Consider the following 27,146-nt stretch of genomic DNA (forward strand, 5'->3'; position numbering starts at 1 on the left):
CCCCCCGCCGCAATTTACCAAATTTATGAAAGTGTGCAAATCCAAGCCAAAATGAGCAACTCCCCCCCCACCTACCCAAGTCTGCATTTTCATGCTTTAGCCTACGGGGGAAATGAGCATTTTTTTTGGCTGGTGTTTTTTTATTTTACCTATTTTTCTATGATTACGTTTGTGTAAAATTGTGGAAAGTTTAAAAAAAAAATCAGTCCTTGAGTCTACAGAGTCTGTCTGACATGGCCTGATCTACACCAAGCAGGATATAACACTTTTAAAATGGTATGAAAATGGTATATGTAATGTGTCCTGGGCCTGAACAGTTGTCATAACCCTTATAAACCGTTATAAGCAGTAGTGTAGATCCTGCCTTGGGAAAGCTGATCCTCTGCAGAACCCACAGGTTGGGTTCATACAAACCTGAACTTATTTGATTCTGTTGTGGATTTCTCTGATATCCTTAGCAGGAAGCAAAAAGGACTTGGCCAGCTTGCGTGAATATGCCATGACAGTGGTAGGTTCCGCCAGGAAAGAACATGCAGTCAGCTTCCAGTGCTCATGCAGATCTATTATATACAACAGAATAAAGAGCAGCAAATTTTGTATGATGAACTCATACTCTAAACTGTTGGATGGGCAATGGAAGCTGATTGTTCAGGTCTGACATTTTCTACTATGTATATATTAGGATTAAGTCAGAAATGTACAAAATGTTGTAGTACAAAACCCAGAACAGTAATAAAATGTATTCAAATTGTTATGCCAAGTCTTACATTTGTTTGCAGTATCAATAATACATAACAGTGCCTTGCTAAAGCAAAACTAAAGCCAAGAAGCATGTTTTATTTCCAAGAAAAGAAAAAAAAGTAATACATTAAAACTGCAGGAGGTGACACACTTTGCAGTGCATTAACTAAATGGATTTTATGAGCAAAATGTCATTTAATCCCAAATTAAGCCTCTGGAAGGTCTAAGCAGCTTTAACAATCCAGCAGTGGAAAACCTTCCAATGCAGAATTCGATTTGTAGTTTAAATAGCAAGTTGGTCCTGGGACTGACAGAAAAAACTATCCAGATGTAACTGAAATCCAATCAGCTGAAGTACCTGCCAGTCATCAACTGAGTCAGCATTATCTATATTTTCCTTTTTATGTGCTGCTGTGTATGGATTTTTCTACCATTATATTTAGAGTATGAGGGAGGAAGTATCATGCTAAACTGTTTCCTAGGGGTGGTCTACACATTACTTCCATCACTTGGAGAAAATTGGAAATGGCTTCCACATGATATATTTTGATGACAGTATGAGATACTCTAGCTCTTTCAATGTTTTTCTGTTCAATGTGGAGATGGGCAAGTTCTAATCATTAGGGACTAAGTAGACTAGATGTCCCCATGGTGCCTATTTATGAATGGATGTTCTTATAAAGCATTTTGATCCTTGAAGCCCATCTGTGCATGGTCTTCAGCCCATGATGATCTATACTTAAACTATACAAATCTAACTAGGATTTTTTTCCATGCAGAAACAAAGCAGGGAGGAGTACTTTATTAGAAGCTTAGGAAGAACACCTTGGTTTTGGCTGAAGACAGATAAAATCCTATGCACACTTACCTGGGAGTAAGCCCCACTGAACATAGTGAGATTTAGTTTTGTATGCATGGAATTGCACTGTTATTATAGATGGATGCAGATATATATATATATATATATATATATATATATATATATATACATATTCCTGTCTCTAGCAAATCACCAAATTGAACTTTGATACATTATTCTGGGATCTCCTCATTCATTTGTCTACATGGGCACTATGATGTGGCTGAGGGGTGCTTGGTTTTCCATTGAAACAAAAAGACAGTTGGAAACACTGTCTTCTTTGGCCTGCTATAACATTTCCCCTTGATAAAGAAATGCACTGAAAAACAAAGTAGTTGTCCATTTTTTTTACTGCACTTGGGTTTCTGGACCAGAGGAGATGGAAACAGCAGCAACCAGCAAGACACATGGCCAGGAAGCAGCAATAACAACATATCAGTGTAAAATACACTTGCATGCTTGAGTCAGCCATTTAATATAAAAAGATATGACGCAGCATGACTTCAACCTTCTGAATTCCTCACATGACATGTTTTGTGATAGCGCACTGCTACAGATGGTGCTACAACTCCCATTTTAAGAACAGCTTTGATGCTTTGTCAAGTCATAGTTTCTTTATTCTAGGGTTCTCATCAGTCTCGGTCTCGTAAAACATCGTTATCCTCAATGAGCTTTTTAAATTGTTTCTTCTATAATTAGCTTTTACTAGCTTTTTGACATTAATATTATTTCTAACCTACAGCACCCATGATTGCAGCCTCACAGAATTATAATCTCTGTACAGATGGTGAGCAACTACTTTTTCTGGAGTAGACCACAAAGGTAAGGCAGCTGCATCACAGAATCATAAACTTGCAGAAGCCTGCCTTGAACAATGCATAGTGGCTGACCTTGACATCTGTGTAGCTATGCTAGCAGTGGCTTCAAAATATAGTCAGTCTACAGCCCTAGAATATACATTTATACACGTCTCAAGGTAACACAATGTCAATGCTGATGCCCTATTCTCAGCTAGTCCCACCTAGCAGAATATTGCCTTCCTTTTTGAAGAAGAAAAATTATATGATCAAAGGCTTCTAGATGAAGGAGATGCCAATGTGAGCACCTCAGCTCAAACATTACTTTTCACATGTGGGAGCAGTGATGAAGTTACTCCATCTGGGATTAGAACCAGGATGTATCCATACAAAACTTTACAAAATGTTAAACAATGTATAATGTGTGCTTGTTGCAGAAACGTGTATTGGTCATGTGTCTGCAACCAGTGTGGGGCCACCACACTGAAGGATCTTCTCCTTTATACCATGCATGAGCATGTATGCACTGTATGTATATGGAGCAAAATATGTGAGAGGTTGTTATATGGATTGCACAATAAGTCCTACACCAAAATGTTTTATATGCATTAAGAATTTTGTAAACTTTGAAACTGCTCTTGGAGATTACAGCAGTATCAAACACTGCTGCTCTGCTTATGCTATTGGAGTACCACTAAAGGTCACTTATAGCAGAAGCAGACCAAAGTGTTGGATACTGCCTACTAGATTGATGAGTGTGGTCAGGCAGTTCTTTATTTCAGAAATTAGAACTGGGAAAAGTTAACAGTTGATGGAAGTAGCTTTCTATTACCAGTGCTTTTCTTTTTTTCTTTTTCTTTTTCATTCATTTTGTATTTATTGTACTAAATGGAAATTGAAATAAAACACTATTACAAGAAGAATGAAAAGAACAAATTAAAGCTATCTGCAGCAAATACAATTTTCTTGCTATGGAAAATGAATACCGGATGATCCACTAATCAGAATGATGCAAGCCCAGTATTAAAGGTACAAAACCTTTAAGCAATAGTAAATCATGACAAAGAATATGCAATGATTTGATTAGCAGTAGGCAGAGGAGAGAAAGTTGTTTTCCAGAACAGGAGTTTTCATAAATGCATTCTCTTTTTACTCTTAAGAAATGACAAAAGGACATGTAATATAATTCTGATCTTCTAACAAAATCCCATACAATTTTAATTTCTTAATACAGCTAATATGGTTTGATCCTCAGCTTATAAAGTCAATACCAAAGCTACCACAAACTTAAGTGAAAAATGGCAGCCTCCCTCAATCAAGTAGGGTAAAAGAAAATGAAAATCTAGATTGTTGTGGAATGAGTACAACTGAAAAGGCAGTTTCATTCCATTTCATGGTATTGTAGTTGACATGGCGACTCATTCTTCTTTGTTAAACTAATGTCTGAAAATCAAATGGTTAGCAATCTCTCACCTTCTAACAGCAAGCTAATTCTAAAGTAAACTTCTAGAAGCTGAAGCACCTAAATAGTTCAATTGCTAGATCTACATGGGAGACTGTTGGAACTCCTAACCTATTATGCCATTACGCAAAAAGCTATTTGAATGCCAGCTTTTGGAGTAATCTTGTTTAGCTTTAAAATAAAAGATTTAGCACTTCCCGCCAAGGAATACACTATGGCTGAACCAGTTTAGCAATGAAACAGTTCAGTCTTTATGGATGAAAGTATTCTCTCTTTTTTGGAAAATAGCATGCTTCATACAGCTTCAGTTCTATTCTTTTTTTAAAAAAAACTGATTGTAATGAGTAAGTTTCTATATATTTTCTCAAAAGAAAGCATTTTTTAAAGTTGAGAAGTAGATGAAATAAAGGAGGAACAAAAGTAATTGAAGTTAAGGGGGAAAGTTGGAATCAATCTTCATCGCTTTCTCTTTAGCAGGCTTGCTGAAGTGCAAATGTGTTTTCAGAACCAATGAATTAAATTGCAACATTCTTTTTACTCTGTGTGGTTCTGGTGCAACAAACCAGCCATTATGAAATACATTCCTGTCTCATTAATGAGCTAAGCTTGGGAACCCAGCATTTCGGAAACATAAAGAGACAATTTATAATGAGACTTCAGCTCAGTGGGAAGGCTGAGGACGGCAGCCTCCTCTAAAAAGTTATCATAATAGAAAACCCTTTAATGAGGGAGAGGCCTTCTTCAAGAGCTCCAAATGCACCCTGCTCGTGAAGAGGATATATTATGTTACATGTATGCCCACCTTGGTGCATTTCGGCTAAAGCAAAAACACCTTTGTGTCTTAGAAGTGCAGTTTGGACAGATTGGGGCCAAATTTATAAATAAGGCCCAGTGTATTGTACAGAGTAACTCAAGGTCATAGCCCCAATGTGGTCTCCAAAGCAAGATGGCAGATGGAAAACGACAGTGATAGGACAGAGTCTAGATCAAAATAAATTTCCAGGGGGCAGAAAAACAGAACCCGGCTCCAAGGTGTTTATTTAGAATCCTCAGAGTTTCAAGATCAACTGATATTGGTGATTTAAGATAATATGCATCAAAGGCCTACACTGCAATGACACTCTGCCCATGATACCATATTTTCAGCAGCTATATTATTAGCGAGATTTGATGTTTTGCCCTCTAAGCTCTTGGATGGAACATTCCAGGGAATTCCAGTCCAAAATCAACTTTGTCCCTGCAATAGCTGGGGAAGTAGAAACAGTGGGCCATGTATTTCTACATTGCTCTTTCTATCGGGATTTATCTGGGTAGGACTAACAGTTTTTATATTTCTTTGCTTCTCTCTGGTAAGACACCACGTATTACGAATAAAGTGGCCAAATCCTGTGCAATTGCTATAACTTGCCGTAATCTTTTAATCGCCGATTGCAGCCTCTGATTGTGTGATACAATTTCTCAGCAACTGCTGGATGTATGTAACATAGTAATATATGTATATGTGTTTTGGATTGTCTGTTTGTTATTAATGTTTTTATTTGTTCTGGTCAATGACCGTAATAAATTTATTCATTCAGCAACTATATCAAAAGAAAACAATTGTGCATAGTTATCACATGACATTTGCCATGACACCATTTGGCAATCCAGTCAGACTCTGAAGATTCTGTCATATCTCTAGCCTTAGGTAGCAAACCATAGATCTGAAGATTATGGGATCAAAGCACTCACAGAGGCCCTAAACCTGAGGCAAACAAACTCCCCTATCAAATGGGGAAACCAGTGACCTAAACTCTCAAGGTAGCTAGCCAGAGACCCCTATATTGTTCGACACTGTATATTCACTTATATTTCCTCATATGAGACACATATAGACCCATTGGAAAAATACAGAACACTGAAGGCGAGGTAGAGTTCGAGCTAGACATCTCTACTAGAAAGTTAACTTCACACTTATGGAGAAGAGAATCTGAGGCACTTTTCAAGATTTGCACTACTATGTGGGGCTCTATTTTTCTCAAAAGATGTTTCCTGCCTGCAAGCTGATGAAGTTAGTGTCTGCCTGGTTCCTATAATTGGAATTGGCAGCTTGTGGCAATCTAGATGTTTTGGCCTATGACTCCTGTCAGCCCTAGCCAGCACTGCCATTGATGAGGGATGCTGGGAGTTTCAGGCCAAAACATCGCAAGGGGGGGTACACATTGCCCTTCCTACTCTACCAAGTCTAGTGTAATGATACTTTCAGTTCATTACCCTTATGCCTTTGGAGTGTACTTATATTCATATCTGAAACACATTTTTAGACACACGATTTTTAGGCCTCTGAAGTTGACAAACAGTAATAAGAAGTTATACGCTTCTCAGCAACAGTGAATTGAAAGCTGGGCTGCAAATGCAGCAGAATGAGGTGGCAAATTCTTGAAGTGGACTGTATCGCTTCAAAATGCAGATGGTTTTGGTGGATTTTCCCACTTTAAAACAAACAAATAAACACACAAAAATGCTGTATCCAGGAGAAAGGTTCTGTCCTAGTCTTCTCTCTTCTGTGCAAGATGTCTAATTGCAGAGATTTTTTCTAAGGCAAGGGAGCAATCAAAACTAGTATTATCTTTTATCAGATATCTGAAGCTATACAGTTGATTCTAGCACCCATGTTTAAGGATTGCAGCTTTGCAGTGTAACCCTATACATTTCTACTGAGTTCAGTAGAGCTTACTCACAGGCATGCAGACACAGGATTGCAGATAAGTGCCTATAGTCTGCATTTTGTGAAGCAAGGTGAGTAGGTTGTTTTTAAATCTTAGTTTTGAAGGTCAGTGGCTATTTTGGTTTGTGGAATTCAGTATTTATCCCCATTATATCCCTTAGTTTAAAACTAACCCCACTACCCTTCACAACAACAAAATATCTAACAAAAATATCACTGTCATCATGTGTACATTTGTTTACAGTCTTCCAATTTTTAAACACACTACCTCATGCCAATGTAATGTCCCAATTTAGGAAGCTCAGAAATAGATCAAAATATGTGGGTGAGAGAAGAAACTAAAGGCTGAAAGGATGACTGCTAGGTTGCCAGCAGTTAGCCTGAGGGCAGATAAGTTGTACTCCAAGTCGTTAAAAATGCCAGCATCCTCCATTCTTGTACCCAGCAGGGGTTCCTGGATAAAGAAAATGCAGAGGCCAGTCTCTAAATGCTGGCATTTATACTTCCCTTGAATAACAATATTTTTGTGCTATATGTTTACTTTGGATTCTGGTCATTCTTTAGCAGACATGTAAATACAGCACTTATTAAAATGTTCAAAAAGTATATGAAACGAAAACAAAGGAAACTGCAGAGGCAGGGGTGGTGTAGAATACCATAAAAGAGAGTCATGAACCCTAACGTTAATAACACAAAACAAAAATACCTATCACACTCACACAGAATGCTTGGCTGATCGCACTGGTGACCCGATATGTGTTTGCTTCAAGAATATGAACTCAAAAGGGACAGCTAATACTTTGTTCCACTGCCTTGTATCTGCAAAGGGACTTAAGGTAGAGCTTATGGTACAGCAAAAAGTGTAATCGTGCAGTGAAAAGGGGAAATGACAAGCTGAGAAGTTTGGCATACTGACTTTTATTACAAAGAACTCTTGTATGGGCAAACACAGGATTGGGCTGGACAGCTTGCATAGGAAGCCAAAGGTTAGAAGAGCAAGCTGAGAAGCAGCTGTGAGAAGAGGTGATTATTTCCATTAGTTGTGATGCTAAAAAACAGTTTGCAGGCACGTTGGTAGGAAGATCATAACATTTTACATATAGAAGGGTGTTCCATTGTTTTTCATTTCAAAAATACCACATGCACTCATTTTTATATGACTGCTTCTGTTCATACTGACATTTAGAGACCCCCCCCCCCTCAGAAAAGCATGTAGCTTAGCTCACTTCCCAGAGATTTCTCATGCTATCTGGACTGTGGGCACAACTGGCTTAAGCCCTGCACTCTGCCGTAGGCACCCTGTATTTTGCCTCTCCCTCTTCCCATGGGTAGAAAGCCAAGCAGCAATTGGCCATTCTGCCATGCCTGGCAAAGCGTGGGTATGGGGAGGCCAATTGTGGGCAGGGTAATAGGATCTAAGCGAGTTGCTTGATGCTCCCTGTAGCGCTAGGTAAGGGCATCCAGAGTGGGAGTGGGAATGGTGAGCATTCACAGGGCACTGTTCACAGTGACTGGTAAGATCTCAGGCTCCCAGCTTTGAGCCCCATGGCCTGCCTGGGAGATGACTTAACTTTGGGGCTGACGCTACTCACCCACTCTGAGCCGGGCGGCTTGAGATAGGGCATGACAAAAGAAGGTCCCCCTACCCCACAAGGGGCAGGTCCAGGGGAAGGTGAAAGTCGCAGCACCTACCCTTGGACCACAAATGGCTCGCCCAACTTCAGGGGCCTGGCAACAGGCCATACTGGATGCCCGGTAGGATTCACCACCTTTTGCAGATCATTTAATAAAATGTGGCCCTGTTTAAATCCAGCTGTTGTTGTCTCGTCTCCTTATTTATCGGCCTTCGCACCACAAGGGAGAGACATGCCCAATTCTCATTGGGCAATTACGGGTGGTGCCACTGGGCTGGGAGGGGTTAATTACAGGCCAATATATGGGCACTTACCCCTCCCAAATCCACATTGCTCGCACGGCTCCCTCCCTCCCTGTAGGCAGTGTGAGTTCTCTGGTTGCCTTTTGGGGCCGGAGTAGGAATTTTTTACTCATGTTCTCAATTGGGCATGAATTTTTTCACCTACTCCACACTATAAGACAGTCTGGGAGCATAATTAGGTTGATTTGGCATTGCTAACTAATTTGGTCACATCTGTTTATTTGCAGGTAGGATTTCCAGAGGGATTTTGAATGGTGAGCATTCACAGGCACTGTTGTGGTGACAGGTAATTCCCGAGGGCTCCCAGTGTTGAGCCTTGTGGTCGGGCTGGGAGATAAGGATTTCCTCTGAGGCCGACCTTTCTCACCCCACCTTGAGCCTTGTGACCTGGGTTTGGGGGTGACAAAGGAAGGTCTCCCTACCCCATAAGGGGGACAGCCAGCGGGAGGGCGAATGATGCATCGCCAACCCACTGGCCAAGAATGCTCGCCTTACTCAGAAAAGTCTGTAAGCAGGCCAGGCTGGATGCCCGGTAGGATCACCCCTTTGTAGATCTTTAATAAATGTGGCCCTGTTTAAACCCAAAGTTCTGTTGTCATCTCTTTATTTCTTACATCTGTCTCGCAATGTTTATTTGAACTTAGTATCACCCTAACCACCCTGTCCCTGTAAAGAACAGAGGAGTGGTGGTTGATTGTCAGGATACTTCATTTAAATAAATATACCACAACACTGCTCACTTGTTTCTTTCTCTCAATGGGGAAAGAACCCAAGACACATACCAAGTGAATAAGCTCAACGTTGAAGAATTTCTACCTATTTCTATGGTAGTGGGCATGTCCACACAAGAGATCATATTGTTTACAGGTATAGAACTGAAAATTATCCAGTTGCTCAGACGAAGCACAAATAACATACCGGATATTATGAAATATGGTCATCTGGAAACTCATAATTTCAGTCATGATTTATAATTCTAGGTGCAAAGCAAGGGGGGAAATCACCTTGACATAGAACCTTCTATCCATGGTACATCCTAACTATATTTCCTGTGTTTTTTGCTTTGCCTCATTTATAATACAGTTGCTATATATGAGCTGCTGCCACTCCCATTGCTATAACATAGATGCATTTTCTTCCCTCCCCAAGGCCAAACTATAATAAGAAATACTTTATTTTGATTCAGCAACCTGGTTTAATAAATCCTGCAACATACTGAAGTCAGCTTTACATGGTATTAAACCTACAGGGGTAACATGAAAGAGAAAGTGAACTCAACAGTGAGAGAGAAGACACTCCTAACCATGTAAACAAAAATATGAGATCTGTCATAATGTGTGTGTGTGTGTGTGTGTGTGTGTGTACACACACACACACACACACACACACACACACACACACTAAAATAAAAGACTATAAAAGAAAGATACTATCAAGAATTCCAAGGAAGAAAACCTCCCAAAACAGATGTGAATGAAGCCTACTGCTTTGCCTTGGTATAATCTCACATATCTATAGGCTAAATGGAAATAACACAACCTTATACACAAACATGGGATGCTTTTCCATAAGATGGCCATTTCCCCTCCTGCCGATGTGTTGTGACATTGTCAAATATATTACTTGTTTTATACTGTTGTTTTTAATCAATTGCTTATTTGTATTGTTATTTTATGTTAACTATTTTAATCTATGCTTTTTAGATGCTTTGAGTACAACATGAGAAGAATAGGATGGAAATAATTTATTATTATTCCCACCCATGTGGCTTTGTCATTCACATTCAGCATGTGACCTATGGCTTTGTGCCATGGACAAGTAGCTGTCGTGCCCTGCAATACCAAAGTAGTTGGTGGCCAGAGAGGGCACTGAATCACAAATCCATTTTACTGATGTAGCTGTAATTACAAGTTTTCAGACTGAAATCTGTTCTAAAGCTAAAGTTTGATCCAAAAAAAGAATGGTCTAGTCAACCATTTCAGCTCGTCAATCCCGAGAAGGCTAAGTCTTCAATATCCATCAGTACCCATAAAACATGATTTCATATTTTCTGAACATATGGATCTTCTGCTTCTCAAGAGAAATCTCAGAAACTGATGATGATGGCATTAGGTTGCTTTGAAGTTTTACAGTTTGGGAGAATTGCCGTTAGTACTACTGCCAAAAAGCATTTTAGCAAGCTTAAAAATATGTTTACCATCCAAGAAACTTATTCAGAATGTGTGTGTGTGTGGTGTTTTTTTTTTTGGGGGGGGGTAAAAAAACTAAACCTTATAGAGCCACACAAGATGTACCAGACATTTTCTAGGTTCAAAAGAACACACATAGCTACAAACAGGCAGTCCAAGTCACATAACAGATAGGTTGTTGAGATCCAGATACTCAAATGGAGAAAGACAAATTTTATATAATAATTTGAACTGCAGGTCTTATCAACAAATTTCTGCATCACCTGAAAGTTTGTGTGCTGTTATGGTGAGGAAAAGTGGTACAGTAAGTCAATCATAGCTAGAATCCAAAGAGCTCATTGAGTGAGGAGGCAGGCATTCCTGCACACATGGAAAAGGATCACTTTCTCCTACCACTCATCCCATCCTGCATCACACACTGTTCCTTCCTTTATTAATGACTTGGGCAGCAGCAAAAAAATGGTCAGAAATCACATGCAAATGTTCTTTGTAGAACAGTTTGGAACCTGAACATTACTTTCTATAGTTCTTTTATACAACGTGCATATCCTTGCTTTCCCCTCCTCTCATCTATTGACATTGAAACCAACAGATACTTCACTTCAACTCCGGATGCATCTTCTAACATCCTGTTCCCATTTTCCATCACATTGGATGGCTTGGTTAAAAGGTTTGGATTTTTTTAAAAAAAAAACTATAAATGCACTCTAATCAGTAAATGTCTTGCAAATGAAGAAGGGTATATAAATCATGGCACCAAGAAAAAACTGAACTTTAAATTTGGAATGTCCTTTAATAAAAAGGGAAGAAAAGAACTTGAATGAGCAGATAGAGGAGAACACAAAATTACCATGTAGGACTAATTTAAATGCTAATTAGTAATTGCTTTAGACTCTTGATTCTCCAAATAGAAGATATGTAGGTTGTATGAAATTCAGATTTCAGCCTGCATAGGTGGCATTTTGTTAATCTCAAGAAATGTGGATTTCTTAAATCCACCATAAGACTTGATGTTAGAAATACATCTCACTAATAATAGTAAGATCTATGCTTCACCTCCACCATGTACTTGGAAACCCTCAAGAGGAATGGGTAGTTAACATATAGTGTAGGCTCCAGATTGACACCCAAGTGTAGATATAGAAAAAAGTAGCTATCTCCTAATCAGCACACCACATTCATGGCAATTCAAACATATACCACAAATTTTCTTGTCTCTTAGAATTACAGCTAAGAGCTTTCCAAAGTTCCCAGGGTAGCAGACAAGAATTGTTATCCTACTTTGAAAATGTTCAGAAAGGCATTGCTTATTTTTTACACTATGGAAGGTTCCCTGTTATACATATCTCTAACTATTCCAGAATTCATGCTTTAATGAAAAATACAAAATGAAAAGTATATATTGAGTGGAAAGGTATACTGAGGGCTCATCTACACCAAGCAAATATTCCACTATGAAAGTGGTATATAAAAGGCAGGAGCCACACTACTGCTTTATTGTGGTATTGAACTGCACTGCAGGATCTACACTACTGCTTTATAGTGGTACTGAAGTGCACTGACAACTGTTGGGGCCCATGACACACCTACACCAAGCAGGATATAGCACTATGAAAGTGGTATGAATGCCATATATGAGTTGTATATGGCACGTGTCATGGGCCCCAACAGTTGTCAGTGCACTTCAATACCATTATAAAACAGTAGTGTGGCTCCTGCCTTTTATATACCGCTTTCATACTGAAATATCCTGCTTGGTGTAGATCAGCCCTCAGTGACAAAAGCCAAACATTTGTGTAGCTGTACCCTATATTCAAGGGGGAGTTCCTCCTGGTACTCAGTACCTATCAATTCCTGCCCACTTTTACCACTAGGTAGGGTGTATTTTGTGGAAATATGGATAAAAGTAGATTGTGGAATTCTGGGAAAGGAATTGCAAATTAAGTCATTAACATAAGGCAAAACACACTTTTTTTCCATATTTCATTTCATACCCTACGATTAGTAGAAGACTTGTTCCGAGATTACTTTTCTACACTAGAAAACACACTGGGCAAACTATTACCTCTATCTGAGATACAATTTTTAAAAAATAATTTTAAAAAATCTAAAAAGTTATTGAAAGGATTCTGCCAAACCTCATACATTACTTTCAACAAAAGGGCAAGCTTTAAGGCCTAAATTCTTCCTCCTTCTTTTCTCCCTTCCATTCCCAATCCACTTTGATGCTGCTGCAGTGGTGACGGACAGAAGGCGGTCTTGGAACTTCCACATAATCTCTTTCAATCCCATTTCCCTATTAGAAAGATGCCTTGGGGAAATTATATTTCCCTGCTCTCCACACACACACTGCTCTTGCAGAATTTCAATTTCACATGCCAGTGCAAAGAATAGAGAAGGCCATTGAGCCCTCCCATATCCCCTCTACTGCTCTACTATTTCTGAATGGGAGACTGGATGGGAGATGGAGAGCATACCCCTGAAGCTTATGTAGGCACCCAGCAGCTGACACTGCCAAGTAAGATTTGGAGCCCTGCAGTTGTGAGCAGATTTAGAACTCTTGGGATGCATACAAGAGCTTGACATAAACTAATTTTCATTGTTACCACAACATTCTTTTGGGCACCCTTGTATTCCAAATCTATCCACAGACAGGCTTCATTCTAACATTTGCTTGTCTAAATAATTACCCTATTAAACTTACATATTATTTGTCAATATTGTCCAAATTATGGCTTTGGAAAGGAAAGAAATACCTTTAAAATATGGTGCCTCTTCAAATATTGATCTTTACAGAATATTGCAATTCCCACAGCATTAAAAAAAAAACCAATGCAATTCAGTTTAAAACCGTGTTTTCATCCATTCAGATTTGCTCCTCCCATAGCATACAAAGTCAATTAAAGTGGTGTATACAAAAAAAAAGGGGGGGGGACAGAAAAGAACCACTTCTGCGTGGCAGATTGCATGAGAAATGGCATTCATTTGGGCATATGTGGGTGGAACCTTACAGCATCAACAAGCTTCCTTTTTTTAAAAAAAAAGTAATTAACCTTATGTGCTGGTTGACTCCTCTGGATGAGCGAAATTTGAAACAAAAGGCAAATCAATTCCCTTCCCCACCCTCTCATGGAACACAATGGGAATTAGTTCTGAGTAGACATGTTAAGTGGGTGGTTTCAGCACAGAAGTGGAGATTTTAAAAGACGAAAAGTCATCCCAAAGCAATGTGCTGACTTTAAGGCTTATTTGAGGAAAAACAAAACACAATTAGCTTTTAAAGTCATTAAACTTATGTGCAGGTCCGCTGCCGCAGATAAGGGGAGATTGAAAACAAAAGACATCAACATGCTTCCTTCTTTAAAGTCATTAAACATGTGCAGGTCCACTGTAGCGGATAAGGGGAAATTGAAAATAGTAGGCAAAGCAATGCCCAAGTCCACACATGTCTCTCCCCTCCCTTGTTGTGTAAGTCTAATTGAAGATAATGTGATTTACTTCTGAGTAGACATGTTTATCCAGGCTGTTTTCGGTTTGTTGTTCTCTGAGGTCATTAATCTTATTTGAATATGTGTACTGGCATGTGAAATTGTGAACTGCCCAGAGAGCTCCAGCTATTGGGCGGTATAGAAATGTAATTAATAAATAATAAATAAATAAATAAAATACCTGTGCAGAAGAGGATTTTAAAAGTAGAAATCCAAAAACCAATGTGCTGACTTTCTTGGGGGTAAGGCTCATTTGGGAAAAAGCAAAACATGATCAGTGGTGGCTGAAGCCAACTCCTCTCCTTGGATCCATCCTTCGCTGATGTAACTTCTTCCTCTTCTCAGCACTGCTTCCCCCACCCCCCATTGCCCCCAAAGTCAGTATTACAAGCTGAGGTCACACAGTCTCACAAACTGCACTGAAGCCAGAGCGATGGGAAAATTCACCCTAAAACTACTTTGCACTATTGCAGGTTTAGGGTGGGAAAATCTGTGGTTACTGCAGAGAGATGGGAATGTCATGTAACATGTTCTCCATGTACATCCGGCCCCGGTCACATCCTGTGATCCCCAATTCACTTACATTACACATCCATTGATTTCAAATTTGTACAAAACAACAACCTGAAATAAAATATGCATTGTTTACTCCAGACAATATATGTCAAAAGGTTACATGCTGATGTTACCAGAGAATCATACAATAACATCTAGTTTATGGGTCATTTTGCCATATTGACACCTTGAATTACTTATTCAAAACAGGACAGTGAAGTTAAAACCTGGATCCATTTTTCTGAATGCTACAACCCTTACCATCATTTATCTTATTACATTTACCACAGCACAGTACGGATGGAAGACAGTTTAAATTTGCTTCACATCACCAGTTAGTTAATTCAGAAATACTACAGCTGTCTGTACTTCAGCTTTTTGTAATAATTATATTCTGTAATCAGTTAAGGGATGGCTAGTGTAATAGCAACCCACTTTAATGATCTAGAGCAATCTTCTGACCTGACATGGTCTTTTGCAATTACTGCAGCTTATTGGTGTGTGCTAAATTACGCTGACAATGCTGACACTCTTAAAGACATCATGCATCCACCCCACTTCACTAATAGCCAAACTCATGAGATTAGACAACTTACACTGTAGACTGCAGTAATTGTATTAGCTCCTAAAGGTATGCGTCTAATAGGAATTCTGTCTCATTTAGTCATCATGTTCTAGCTGAAGTACTTTCATCAAGCTGCCAATCATTCCTTGGATTGGTTTTCAACATTTGTGAGCCTGCTGAAAAGAGATGGAGGGGGGGTGTCCTTTATCAGAGGTTCCAACTTCTACCAGTCAAACTCTGAAATGACTGGCAAGAAAGGAACTCAGTGAATCAATGAAATCTAAGTTGCTGCTAGAGGTGTTCTATCTGAATCAAAATTTATCCCAAGTGATAACTAATTACGCATTTCTGCAAAATATATTTCTTTGTCTCCAATTACTGGCTAAGGTACAGATGTGGTCACAAGCTCATAGGAAATTTTGTATTTCCATTACCATCAAGAGGACAGAGAGAGCAAGTTAGATGGGCTCAAAAGCCCATATAACCAAAAAAAAAAACCCTCAAATGAAGATTAAGAAGCAAAAATAGATTCCATTTCTCCTCCCACTCTGCTGGCAAGATCCCAGAAGGCACAGGATGAATGGAGAACTCCAATGTCTGAGGCTCCTTTCCTTCAGGCTTCAAGCCAATAGTATTGCTCCCTGAGTTGGACTGATCCAGCTCAACCCCCAATCCTATTGCAATATTGTTTCAGCTATAAGTTCTTCTGTTTTCTATTTTACATGAAAAATCTTCATATTTTTGGTATGAAAAATAAAATTCATATTGAAAGAATTTTAAAAATAGATAGGATAGCAGTTTTACTCAAGTTAATTCATCCTAAATAAAAGGTATAATTGTATATATGTGGCTGCGTAACTGCTGCATCTCAGCAACCTGACAGTTAAGACAGACTGGAAATGATAACGAGCGGAAGGAACAGAGCAGTTCAAGTAATAAATAGGCTAAATTAGAGTAGTTAATAGGTATTAGTACAGGAATTTGATGGCACTAGTGTCCTTCTCACTTCATGGCAGGACCAATAAATACAGCAGTGCATGGAGAAACCATCTGGTACACTGTAGAACCATGGACACTAAGTTCAAGTAACAAGGACACATGAACCTTCCTGCCATTATGCAGGTACACCCTGCATAATGGCAGGAATGAGGCCAAGAATGAGGCAACTCCCGTATCAAAGTAACTTCAGCCTAACAGCACAAATCATAGTTGTTTCTGAACCAAAACATTAATTTAAAATAAGCCCTGTCAATTGTATGTATTGTTCCAACAGAAAACTTATATCTGAAATGGTAAGCAAGTCAAAATGACAAAGAGGAAGAGTGAGTGTTTTCCTGGAGTGTTATAATAGAGTGAGGAAACGTTCAAATTTGTATGTTAGTGATTGCTTTGTTATTTAATAAGGCAATTAAAAGTACATTTAAAAGTGTGTTTCATTGCGTGATTTATTATTTTCACTTCAGTCACAGATTGTTTGATACAAGTATAGCGAGAAAGTTGTATGATTAGGGTTGCCAATAAAGAAGGAAATCTTTAATTGTTAAAGCATGAAGTTTACAATAGGTATTTCATTCTTTTTAAAACTTTGCTTTATTTTAATGTTCATTGGCCATGTTCAGACAACACTCACGGCTGTTCAGCTGTGGTTAACCATGTTCAGCTGTGGTTAATGCTAACCACATGTGGAATGCTAGCAGATGACACATTTAACCCTTTTGTGGCTAAGGATTCCTTAACCACACACTAACCACAAACTGATTAGTTGAGCACCTGAGTCCTCCCAAATAATCTGGCCCGTATTCCAGTGAGCATATCAATCAAGCAGCAGTCCAGAGTAGTGACAGAAGCTGCCAACTAGAGCAGCCCCGCCTAGTTAAGCCGCGCTGTACTGGAAGCTCTATGTCTTTGGCCCCTTAAAGACAGAAACATGTCAGACGACACTTTTAGCCATGGTTAGTGCCGCCGTTGACCATGCTGCCCTAACCACACTAAGCACAAAAGGGTTAACAACATGGTTAATGGTGTCATCTGAACAGGGCCACTGTTAGATTTGTTATATGTTGGATCTGTGATCAATTATTGTGTGTTTTTTATGCCATGAGGTTGCTGTCGAAACGGCACCCCACGTCTCTTTTTTTTTACTGTCATCTGTAACATTTATGGATATTAAATATGTGTTGCAATGTCCCTTCTTCCCAATAAAGATGGGGAAATATGTAACATGACATCACAGTTCACAAGGGCTTCATTCTGATTTAACAGTCAACTATGGTTTATCATTATGTGAATGAGTCTTGGGCTTGCTAGCTTCTCTTCTCTTTTCCAGTGCAGTTGTGAGGAGACCAGAAACATTTGCTTCCTTCCTAAATTAAGTGTAATTTAGTGTTATGTTCAAACCCAAATAAACTATAATTAGTCTTAATCTTGGCTTACTGAAACAACCAACTTCAAACCATGGTTTATGAGCTGGCTTGTTTCAATAAATTATAGTAAAGATTAATCACACCTTTTAGGGTCAGAAATATTGCTGAACTGTGGTTAATAAAGTGGAAGTTTCTAATCCCTTTCTCACAGTGGTGCCAGAGAAGAAAAAAGGAGATGGGAGGGACTGATTAACATAACGATGTCATAGCGTACTGATATATAGTGTGCCATTATGTCAGAATGCAGTAATCAAACACACCTAGATATCAAGGAGGACAATAGAAAAGGATACAGCTCTGCTATAATCTTTAGCTCCGCTAAAAAGCCCTACTCTCAATCAGCAATGTTCACACAGAGCTATCATACCTATACAATCACTGATATCTGGGGAAAGTATCTCATTTTCTCTCTATGCAGTACTCAGAAAATGCAGTAAGGCTTCAATCCTATACCCACTTACTAGAAGCATGATCTGGAAGAGGCCTTTTGAACTGGGCAAAAGACTATACCAAGCCAAGCAAGAGAAAACTTGAATGGCACATTTCATCTTATGATTATTATTTATATTAATTTATTTAGTAGTAAAACTTTTAAATGAGAGGGTTAAAATTTCGAAACACTTTCCGTTCAGTTTTCTTGATATGCTTACTTCTGTCTTGTCCACAAGTTTTCATTTCCTATTTCAGACTTAATCATTATTAGTTTTAAAATAATATCTTTCCTTTTTACATTTTCTCACTTTTTCTCCTTTTTCCTATTTTCACCCCACGCACCCAACCCCCTATCACCTCACATTATATTTTCATACACTAGTGTTTTGTAGCAATGAGATATCAACTAGATCATAAACAAACTAAAAACACTTTCAGAGCAGTGTCTGTTAATGCTGCTGAATGCAAGAAGAACATTACAAAGTAATATGAAGTTTTGCAAAGGAAGCCCAGTTTTCAAAGCAAAACTTACATTGAATAGGGCTTATCCAGGCATAAGCAACAGATTGCTGCCGAAGCTAATATTTGAAATTATAGTGCAAAACTTCTCAACATTGAAAATGTATTTCAAATTGCGCAACTGTTGTTCCCCAACCTGGTGACTTCCGGATGTTTTGAACTTCAAGTCCCACTAGCCCCTACCGGAATAACCAATAGTCAGGAGTGCTGGGAACTGTAGAGCAACAGGTTGGGGAAGGCTATTCCAGGCATTCCTCAAGTACCCACTCTTAAACACTAACATTACTCAAAATGATCTGGCAATAAAGGGTTTTCCATGAAAAATATAAAACAATTGCCATTTATAGATCTCTAGAAAATAGTACTACATTTGGACTGATACACTTGTGAAAATATTAGGCCCTTGAAAAACTATATTTTTACAAATTTTGTGGCATTCTTCATGAAAAATCAGTTTCCCAATAGCTGTGCTTTCATGAATTATTCTGTTCTACACTTTTGTCAGTAATCTAAAAGGTAACACATGGCCTACTGAGAAGAGAGGAAAATCCATTTGAACGCATGCGACAAGAGCAGCAATACCCTGAAGGTTAAATTCTACTGTAAAAAAAAAGGCACATTGTTCTTGAAGTTGAAAATTGCCAAGTAGCTTCGACATGACAAGCAAGAGCTAGCACCATCTGTACAAATCCCCATGAAAACTTATACTCTCACCTCACGCCTCGAAGAATAATTGAACCCCAGGGAAACTCTAGAGGACATTCAAATGTTTTCACTTCTTTGCCGTTATTTAAGATTGGAGTCTTTGACAATAATGAACTTATGCTTTGACAGGAGCTTGAAAAGGACTAATATGTAATAAAAATATTAATATATCCTTTCACAGAATAAACTGACCACTCTACCTTTCTTTACATCCACTGGAACCCTTTTTAAAACATTTCTAGATTTTATTATTAATTTTCATGTAAAAACAGTGCTTTTGGTAATTCTTCTTAAATTCAAGAAAGGAATTTGTCACTTATAAAAGCCTACCCAACACGATATTTACAGAGGGAGAATCTTGTTTGTTCATTTATACCTGCTTGCATAAAATGGCAAAACACACAACAGAATATAAATACAATCTAAAAACTAATAAAAAAAGCTAACATAACAGAAACAGCAGCTTAAAAATCCATTTTAGAACAACAGCAGATAAATATATTTACATTACAACCTGACCATACAATTTCATTGTGTTCTAATGTCCACTTGAATAACGTTTAATTTTACATGGGTCAGCATAACCTACCCAGCTCAACAATTCCTAATTTCTGCTTAACTGCCTCTCAACTTTAAAATGCTTCAGCATAATATTTGGTCCTAGAAAGTCTTGCTTTAACTATCCTCTCTCAAATAATTCCCTTAATATCCAATGCAGTAATTATTATTATATATTAACATTTATATTAACATTCTGCACAGCTTTATCTGCTAAGAGCCACCAAGGCATTGCACAGCCTGAGATTTTTGCAAAGTTCATTGGAATCCTGGAAATTGCCCATTAATTCATTTTTAGCAAAAGTTTTCAAGGCTAAATTGTGATGCTGCTGAATGAGAAGTCCAGGTCCATGAGTCCTGACCTCGCTTGTACCTTCCCTTGCCATCTGTAGCCACCGTTTTATTGTTACATTAGGATAATTAACCATTATTAATGTTAACCAGGTTCTCTTAACCAGGGTTTGCAAAACCTGCTTCATAACTTGGTTAGGATATGAGCCTTTTGTGTTAACCATGGTTACCGGTGGTGCACAATGCTAAGATATGGAGGAGAAAGGGGGTAGCACATGAGACTCCAACTCACTTGAATGCCTCAGTGTGGTTAAGAGACTGCAATGTTACATTTGGAATCAGACTATATATGCCCATTTCTTACTATTCCTTCCCTCCTTCTATCCTTGCTCTTCCTGTCTAACTTTTGGCTTACGCCTTCTGAGTAGAAAACAACCATTCACTGCAATATGCTATATAAAAGATGAGTAATCATGCAATAATCTTCTCTAGACATTTGACCTATCTACTAACCGTTGCAGTTACATGGGTTTGCTTTTTAAATAGCACCTGTTGTTCTCTAGGAGAAAGGAAGCTGTGGGGCACAAACAAATGCAAATATTTGTTCAAACTTTCACACGTTTATAATGAGATATAAATGCTGGAGAAATTAATTCTCAGTTGAATAACCTTGAATGCAAAGACTCCACAAGGGAGTAATCAGTTGTGCTCCCAACCTTTTATTTAACTCTTCAAAGTGTAAAAATCCACAGCACACACAAAGGCCATGTTTAACAGTTTAGTGCACTTGTGTGCGCACATTTGTCTAAAAACACTTATGTGCAGATAGTAGAATTGGCAAGAGGTCAGGCCACATTCAAAATCTAACAATCATTTACCACATAGCAGGTTGCTAGGAACTATTTTTTCCCTAGAAACCGGTTGTTTTCTAATTATGATTACACAGTCTTTTCCTAAGTGCTGCAATGGGATCCTTAAACTCATGAGTGTCTATTGGTAGAATCACAAATGAAGATTAAAAAATCCCCAAAGCCAACCTGAAGATGTTAATTTAATGTAATGTATTTCCCCATTTAATCTAGGGTTCTTGTTGTTTTAATAGTGGTGTTCTATATTTTGTCATTATTGTACTGTTAATATGTTGTGTTGAAATAAGAAATACAGCGAGAAGAGCTGAAATGACAAGTCATATAGAAAGGTGAGTAGATATGTTTGAACTTTCCAATTGTCATATTGTAACATATTATCCTAAACATCTGATCTGGCCTGATAGTTCCACCCTAAGTAATTAACTTACTGTCTAACAAGTCTTAGAATTGAACTGTGTATTTAGTATTTACAATGATGTTTTTAGATTTTTGTTCTGATACCAACTTTCAGAGTAATTTAATTTTGTTTCATTAGGTAAGGCTGACTCTATCCTTTTAAATTCTCAAGTCCTTTGAGAAATATAAATTTAGGACAAGTCGCAAAAAGGGGTCTACATGCTATAAGTAGTGTTTCAGTCAAACTGCAAGTCAAATGTTAAGTTAAAATTGAAGGTGAACTGTTAACTATGCCATTCCTAGAGCATAGCTACCGTAAAATGAAAATTTGTTTCCATAACATTTCATTGTATATAGCCATAATGTATAACACCAGATTATACATAAAGCAGTTTATCACATCTGTGACACATTTCATGCTACAGATAATTGGTATCTAATTCTATATGAAAAACAGATTCCCCATTTTAAAAAAAAGGGGGGGGAGAAACTTTCTTTAGTTCATTAAAAAAAACACCTCACACGTTTTGCATTAATGACAGTTTATTTAGTAGCTTTTCATCAAACTACTTGGTGTGCAGTCCGATCAGTTTATTTCTATCATAGAGGTTTGCATATGTAATATGTAGAAACTAGGCATTTAACACTGCTGTATTAATAACATATCCAATAAAGAGCTAAATTCAATGCATTTTAAATCAAAATATTGTCATGGCCTCTGCCCCGTTTGAAAAAGGTGGGGAAATGATGAGGCAAACACAGAGCACAAAGACTTAAATTAGCTTTGTGGTACTAATTGGGCAGAATACTGCAATCTGCAAAGCTGATTAATGGCCCTGTTCTCAGGCTGGGAAAAGCAAAGGGAAAAGAATCAGGCCTCTGAATTTGCATAGTTTCTATAATTACAACACTCTTGAAAGCTCATTCCCTTGTTGAATTTTCTTTTCACATTAATGTAGTAGTATAATTTGTTTGGGCCTTTCTGCCAACATGTATAATGACTGGTAATGCAGGAATATATATATTCTACAAATCATTCTAGCTACCTGTATTCTACTCAACTTACACTTTTAAAAGTTCCAAGAAACTAACCAGTCTAAACCAGTGTTGGGCAACTTTGGGCGGTCTGGTGATCATTTTTTGCCAACCTGGTCTCTCCCCACCCCCTCTGCACTCCATGGGGTGCTCCACACTCAGTGGGACACTTGGGAGGGGGGAAGCAAGATTTGTCCATTTTGGACTTTTGCAGAAGTTGAGAGCCACTACAGAAGCCTAAAATGGACAAATCATGCTTGAAAACAAGCAGAATTTGGACATTTTGAGCTTCCACAATATTTTTGCTACTACTGCTGCAAATTTCTTTAGACTCAAAAGACTCTATCTAGAGTATTTGCTTCAATTCCAAACTGAGCCATCTAGGGCTGTATCTACACCACTGCTTTAAAGTGCTTTATAACAGCTTTGACAACTGTATATAGAGTGTGTCCTGGGCCCCAATAGTTGTCAAAACTGTTATAAAGCACTTTAAAACACTTTAAAGCAGTAGTGTAGATCCTGCCGAGGAAAAACAAACAAAAAATGCCAGTATACACTTGCAGCAATGATTCAACAGTATTTAGCTATGAGCACATTCTTATTTGTCTACTTTCATTAAAATTATGAAAAACATTTTTAAAAGAGAGCCAGTGTAGCATAGCAGTTAAGATGTTAGCCTGGGACTCAAGTGATCCAGGTTCTAGTTCCCGCTCAGCCATGAAACTCACTGGGTGGCTTTGGGCCAGCTACTGACTTTCAATCTAACCTATCTCACAGGGCTTTTGTGAAGATAAAATGGAGTGAAGAGGGATCATGTACACCATCTTGAGCTCCTTGGATATAAATACAACAAATAAATATAAATATAAATATAAATATAAGACCACTAGATCTATACTTTAGCTGAACTCATTTATAATCACATTAGGTTAAGGATAAATGCATGCCACCTTTATGCCCAACTGTTGTTGTTGTTGTTTTTAGCCAGCTTAACATTTTTAATCAGCCTGGCTTCTAGCATGTCCATGGCAAGAGTTCCTTCACATTGAAAAATCAGGATTCGGAACATCACTCTTCAATAACATACATTAGGGTCGGCCATAATTTGTGTAGAAATCAGCTTTTAATAAAGTCAGACACATTTATATTAAAGAAAGGAAAATGTGCATTCCCAATTATCCCTCCATTATTGGTAGATAAGTTGTTAAAAGAAAACGCAAAACAAAACAAAAACCAAGAAACTTTGCCCAAGAGGTATTTGGTGGAAAGCATGAAAATGTGAATTAAATTCAAAATGCCAGCTTTAAGAAGAATAGTTGAACTAATTCAATTATACCATAAAGCAGCTGTGCTTATTTTTTGTTGCTGTTATTGTTCTCATTTTTAATACAGCAGACTGGACTATTAAGCTAATTCCTTCCTCTTGTAGATAAAATGTGTTTGTCTGATATAGAAAATGATGCTTATGAACCACAGTTCTCACTCACCTTATAGATAGCAGGAATGATTTGGTGTATTTTTAGTCTGTGAAATACAAAGACATCATAAACCGCTGAAACTGCTAGTACAGTCACTCCTTGCTCCTTCCACAACATGCTGCAAGTGGCACAAAGCCCTGCACCCAAGATCCAGCCCCAGGTTCCTTCCGAATAGCTTCTTGCGCAGCAGTGTTTAGTATAACACAACAAGGAGAGCAGAAAGAAAAGGCAAGCTCCAATATCAGCCCTTCCCACAATTCCTGCCACCGCTTCAGTATGAATGGGATGAGAAGCAAACAGCAGGCCAGCAAGTAAGGTCCAATATCCATCACCAAAAAGTATTCGTGAAAAATTTGTGAAAAGACCTGTGACTGCAGCATGTAAGAGGACATTTACAAGGTGGTAGCTCCAAGGATCCATTCCTCCAATAGCATGGTTAATGCGAAAAGAGAGCGTGCAGAGAGGTCGGTATGATTTATGGCTCCCACTGTGGGTAAGGAGAGTGCCCCAGAAGTCATTGTAGAATATCTGAGTCCATGGTGTTTCGGGAAGTAGATCCTGGTTTGTCTTGATAGCTCGGCTAAAACAGAAAACACAGAAAGAAAGAATCAAACTACATGAGATTGCTAAAGCAGACTCACTGAAATTATTATATGGACGTTTCCATTTCATTAGCACAAAAAAAATGTAATATCAGAGCTATACTATTCCTTAAACTTCACAGTTCCAGTAGTGTTAGAAGTGCCTCTTCTATTGACTTTTGCTACAATAAATTTCCATATAAATTGGCTTTTAAAACGTTGGAAACAGATGCTATCCTGGATCCATTAAATTAAAACACCCTTCAATGACATTCATCTGAATCTAACCCAGAAGCAATCACTTATGAGTTGATGGATTATAATTAAAATGTAAAAGAAATATGAGTAATTGACAAAACACTGTGGCTGAAGCTAGTAATTCCTCAGCAACTCCAAACTAACCCCCGAAATGGCCTTTTACACACCTACTTTCAAATTACATGAAAGAATTAATCTTGTTGACATGGATTAGCCATCATTTCACAAAGTTACCAGATGTATGCAAAATTTTGATACATAGAGAAATCCCTGGACAGACACACACCTCTACATAATGAAGGCAAGTCTGCAGCCCATGTTTAAAGAATTGTAGGTGAATGTCATCCAGACCTGCTCTAGTTTTACAAAGTCACAAGAAAATGAGTATTTAGTCTCTCTATTCTCATATCATAGATAGCAGCTTGTCTAAAGTCACCTACTGAGTTCATCGCACAGGCAAGATCAAAACTTTTCTGATCCACAGCTCAATTTCTTAAGCCACTAATATTACTCCAGCTGAAAGGAAACTAAAATGGGAGTTTTATTATTTTTCTGGGCTCATCATTTAATTTAACATGAAAGATGTCTTTTTCTGCAGTGAGCATATACACATGTATTACCTCTTATACCCAGATTTGTATAGATTTTTAACCTCTCTGTAGTTAAAAGTATCTCTCTACAAGCAAGCATTGCAAATTATTGCATACACCCTCACTACAGTCAAGTGTAACACTAGACAGTCAATATCTATCCTAGGATAACCATTTGCACCCAGGAAGATTCTGTACAAGTGTGATACAGGTGAAGAACAGATACTTTAAGTTTGCTGCAATCTGCATTTGCAAATCCTGCTGCTGAAGATGCTATGAAACATGGCTTAAATACATGAAGAGTCTTCAGAACAGCAACCTTACCCACTAATGGGATGTTTGATATTGGGCTTAGGTTGGCAAATAAGGTATAAAAATCGCTGAATTATCCTCTCACACACATGCTGAATTGATGGGGGGGGATTTAATCAAAATTTCAGATGTAGGTATACATGTAACGTATACGTACATCCTTCACTAGAGAGGATGCAACAGAAGGCAAAAGAAACAAAACTTCAGGGACTCTAAGGGAGACAAATTACTACTCATCCTTTTGGATTTTTTATTCAAAAATAGCACTATATTATAGAATTGCTCTCAGCAGGTCTCTTTAAACAGAAAAAAATGTCAGTATTATTTTCGCTGACTTTTATTATTATTTAATAATTATTATTTGCTGACTTCGCAAATATAACACTGTTCTCCAAATGAATACTATTACAAAGCTCAGCAGTTCCATTGTTATAATGTTTTAAGCACATTTGCTGCCTATAGATATCTTTTGTTTGCATATACTGTATACTGAGGTTAGGAGGAGGTCACTAAAAATATTAATTCGGATTTACTTTCATAGTGTATCAATTCTGCCTCCATTTCTGGTTTCACTTAACTGTTATTAAGAAATAATATGGCAAACAAACAAATTCTTAAACTCTACTGCATTTATTGCCACTTATTGTTTCTCCCAAATTGAAATCAGAATCTTTCAGAATATGAGATTACAAGTGAAACACAAGTCCCCAGAACAAGAAACAATGGATGGGATACTAAAGATGATCAAGGATTACTGTCAATCGACTGCCAGAGCCAAATAAACGTGGACTTTAATGATGGAACACTTCACCATCAAAAATAGCTACACTACAGCAATACTACACATCGTATTAATGCACTCGAATGGACTGGAATAGCAGAAGCGTTAGAAAGACCAGTTTCTTAAGTTTTGTTGTATCAGGCAACCCTGTACAACCCACCACATGCTCTCTCAACTCTTGCCCATCATGGCTTATTCGAGCTAGTTGTGGGGGGCTAACCAGATGGTGTGGTCTCTACTGCCTGGAAGCAAGTAGTGGTGCAATCACTTCTGGGGGGAAAAAACCTCCCCTGATCCAGAAATCTATGCTAATTATCATCTTGTTGCAAACACCCATTCCTGAATAAAGTGTTCAGTGGAGTGGTGGCATCTCAGCTGCAGGCATTCTTCAATGAAACTGATTACTTGGACCCATTACAGTCTGGATTCAGACCCAGTTTGCGGATGAAATCGCCCTTGGTCACCCTGATGGATGACTTTTGGGGGGAAAGATACAGAGATAGGGTGACCCTTTTACTTCTTCTTGATCTCAATGGCTTTTGATACCATTGAGCATAGTATCCTCCTGGACCGCCATTAGGAGTTGGAGGCACTGTTCTACAGTGGTCCAACACATATC

The 27,146-nt window shown here is 38.2% G+C and overlaps 1 protein-coding gene across 2 annotated transcripts in view; it reads right to left on the reverse strand.

Moving 5' to 3' along the window:
- The window catches only part of TMTC2 (transmembrane O-mannosyltransferase targeting cadherins 2), a 209,503-nt gene that overhangs the window by 89,399 nt on the left and 92,958 nt on the right, over positions 1 to 27,146 (reverse strand). For both annotated transcript variants that reach the window (XM_063133826.1, XM_063133827.1), the window contains exon 2: positions 24,015 to 24,585. In XM_063133826.1, the coding sequence (XP_062989896.1) occupies positions 24,015 to 24,585 (571 nt within the window). The remainder of the gene's footprint in view (positions 1 to 24,014; positions 24,586 to 27,146) is intronic.

This window comes from Elgaria multicarinata, chromosome 9, assembly GCF_023053635.1.
Source record: "Elgaria multicarinata webbii isolate HBS135686 ecotype San Diego chromosome 9, rElgMul1.1.pri, whole genome shotgun sequence".
NCBI lineage: Eukaryota > Metazoa > Chordata > Lepidosauria > Squamata > Anguidae > Elgaria > Elgaria multicarinata.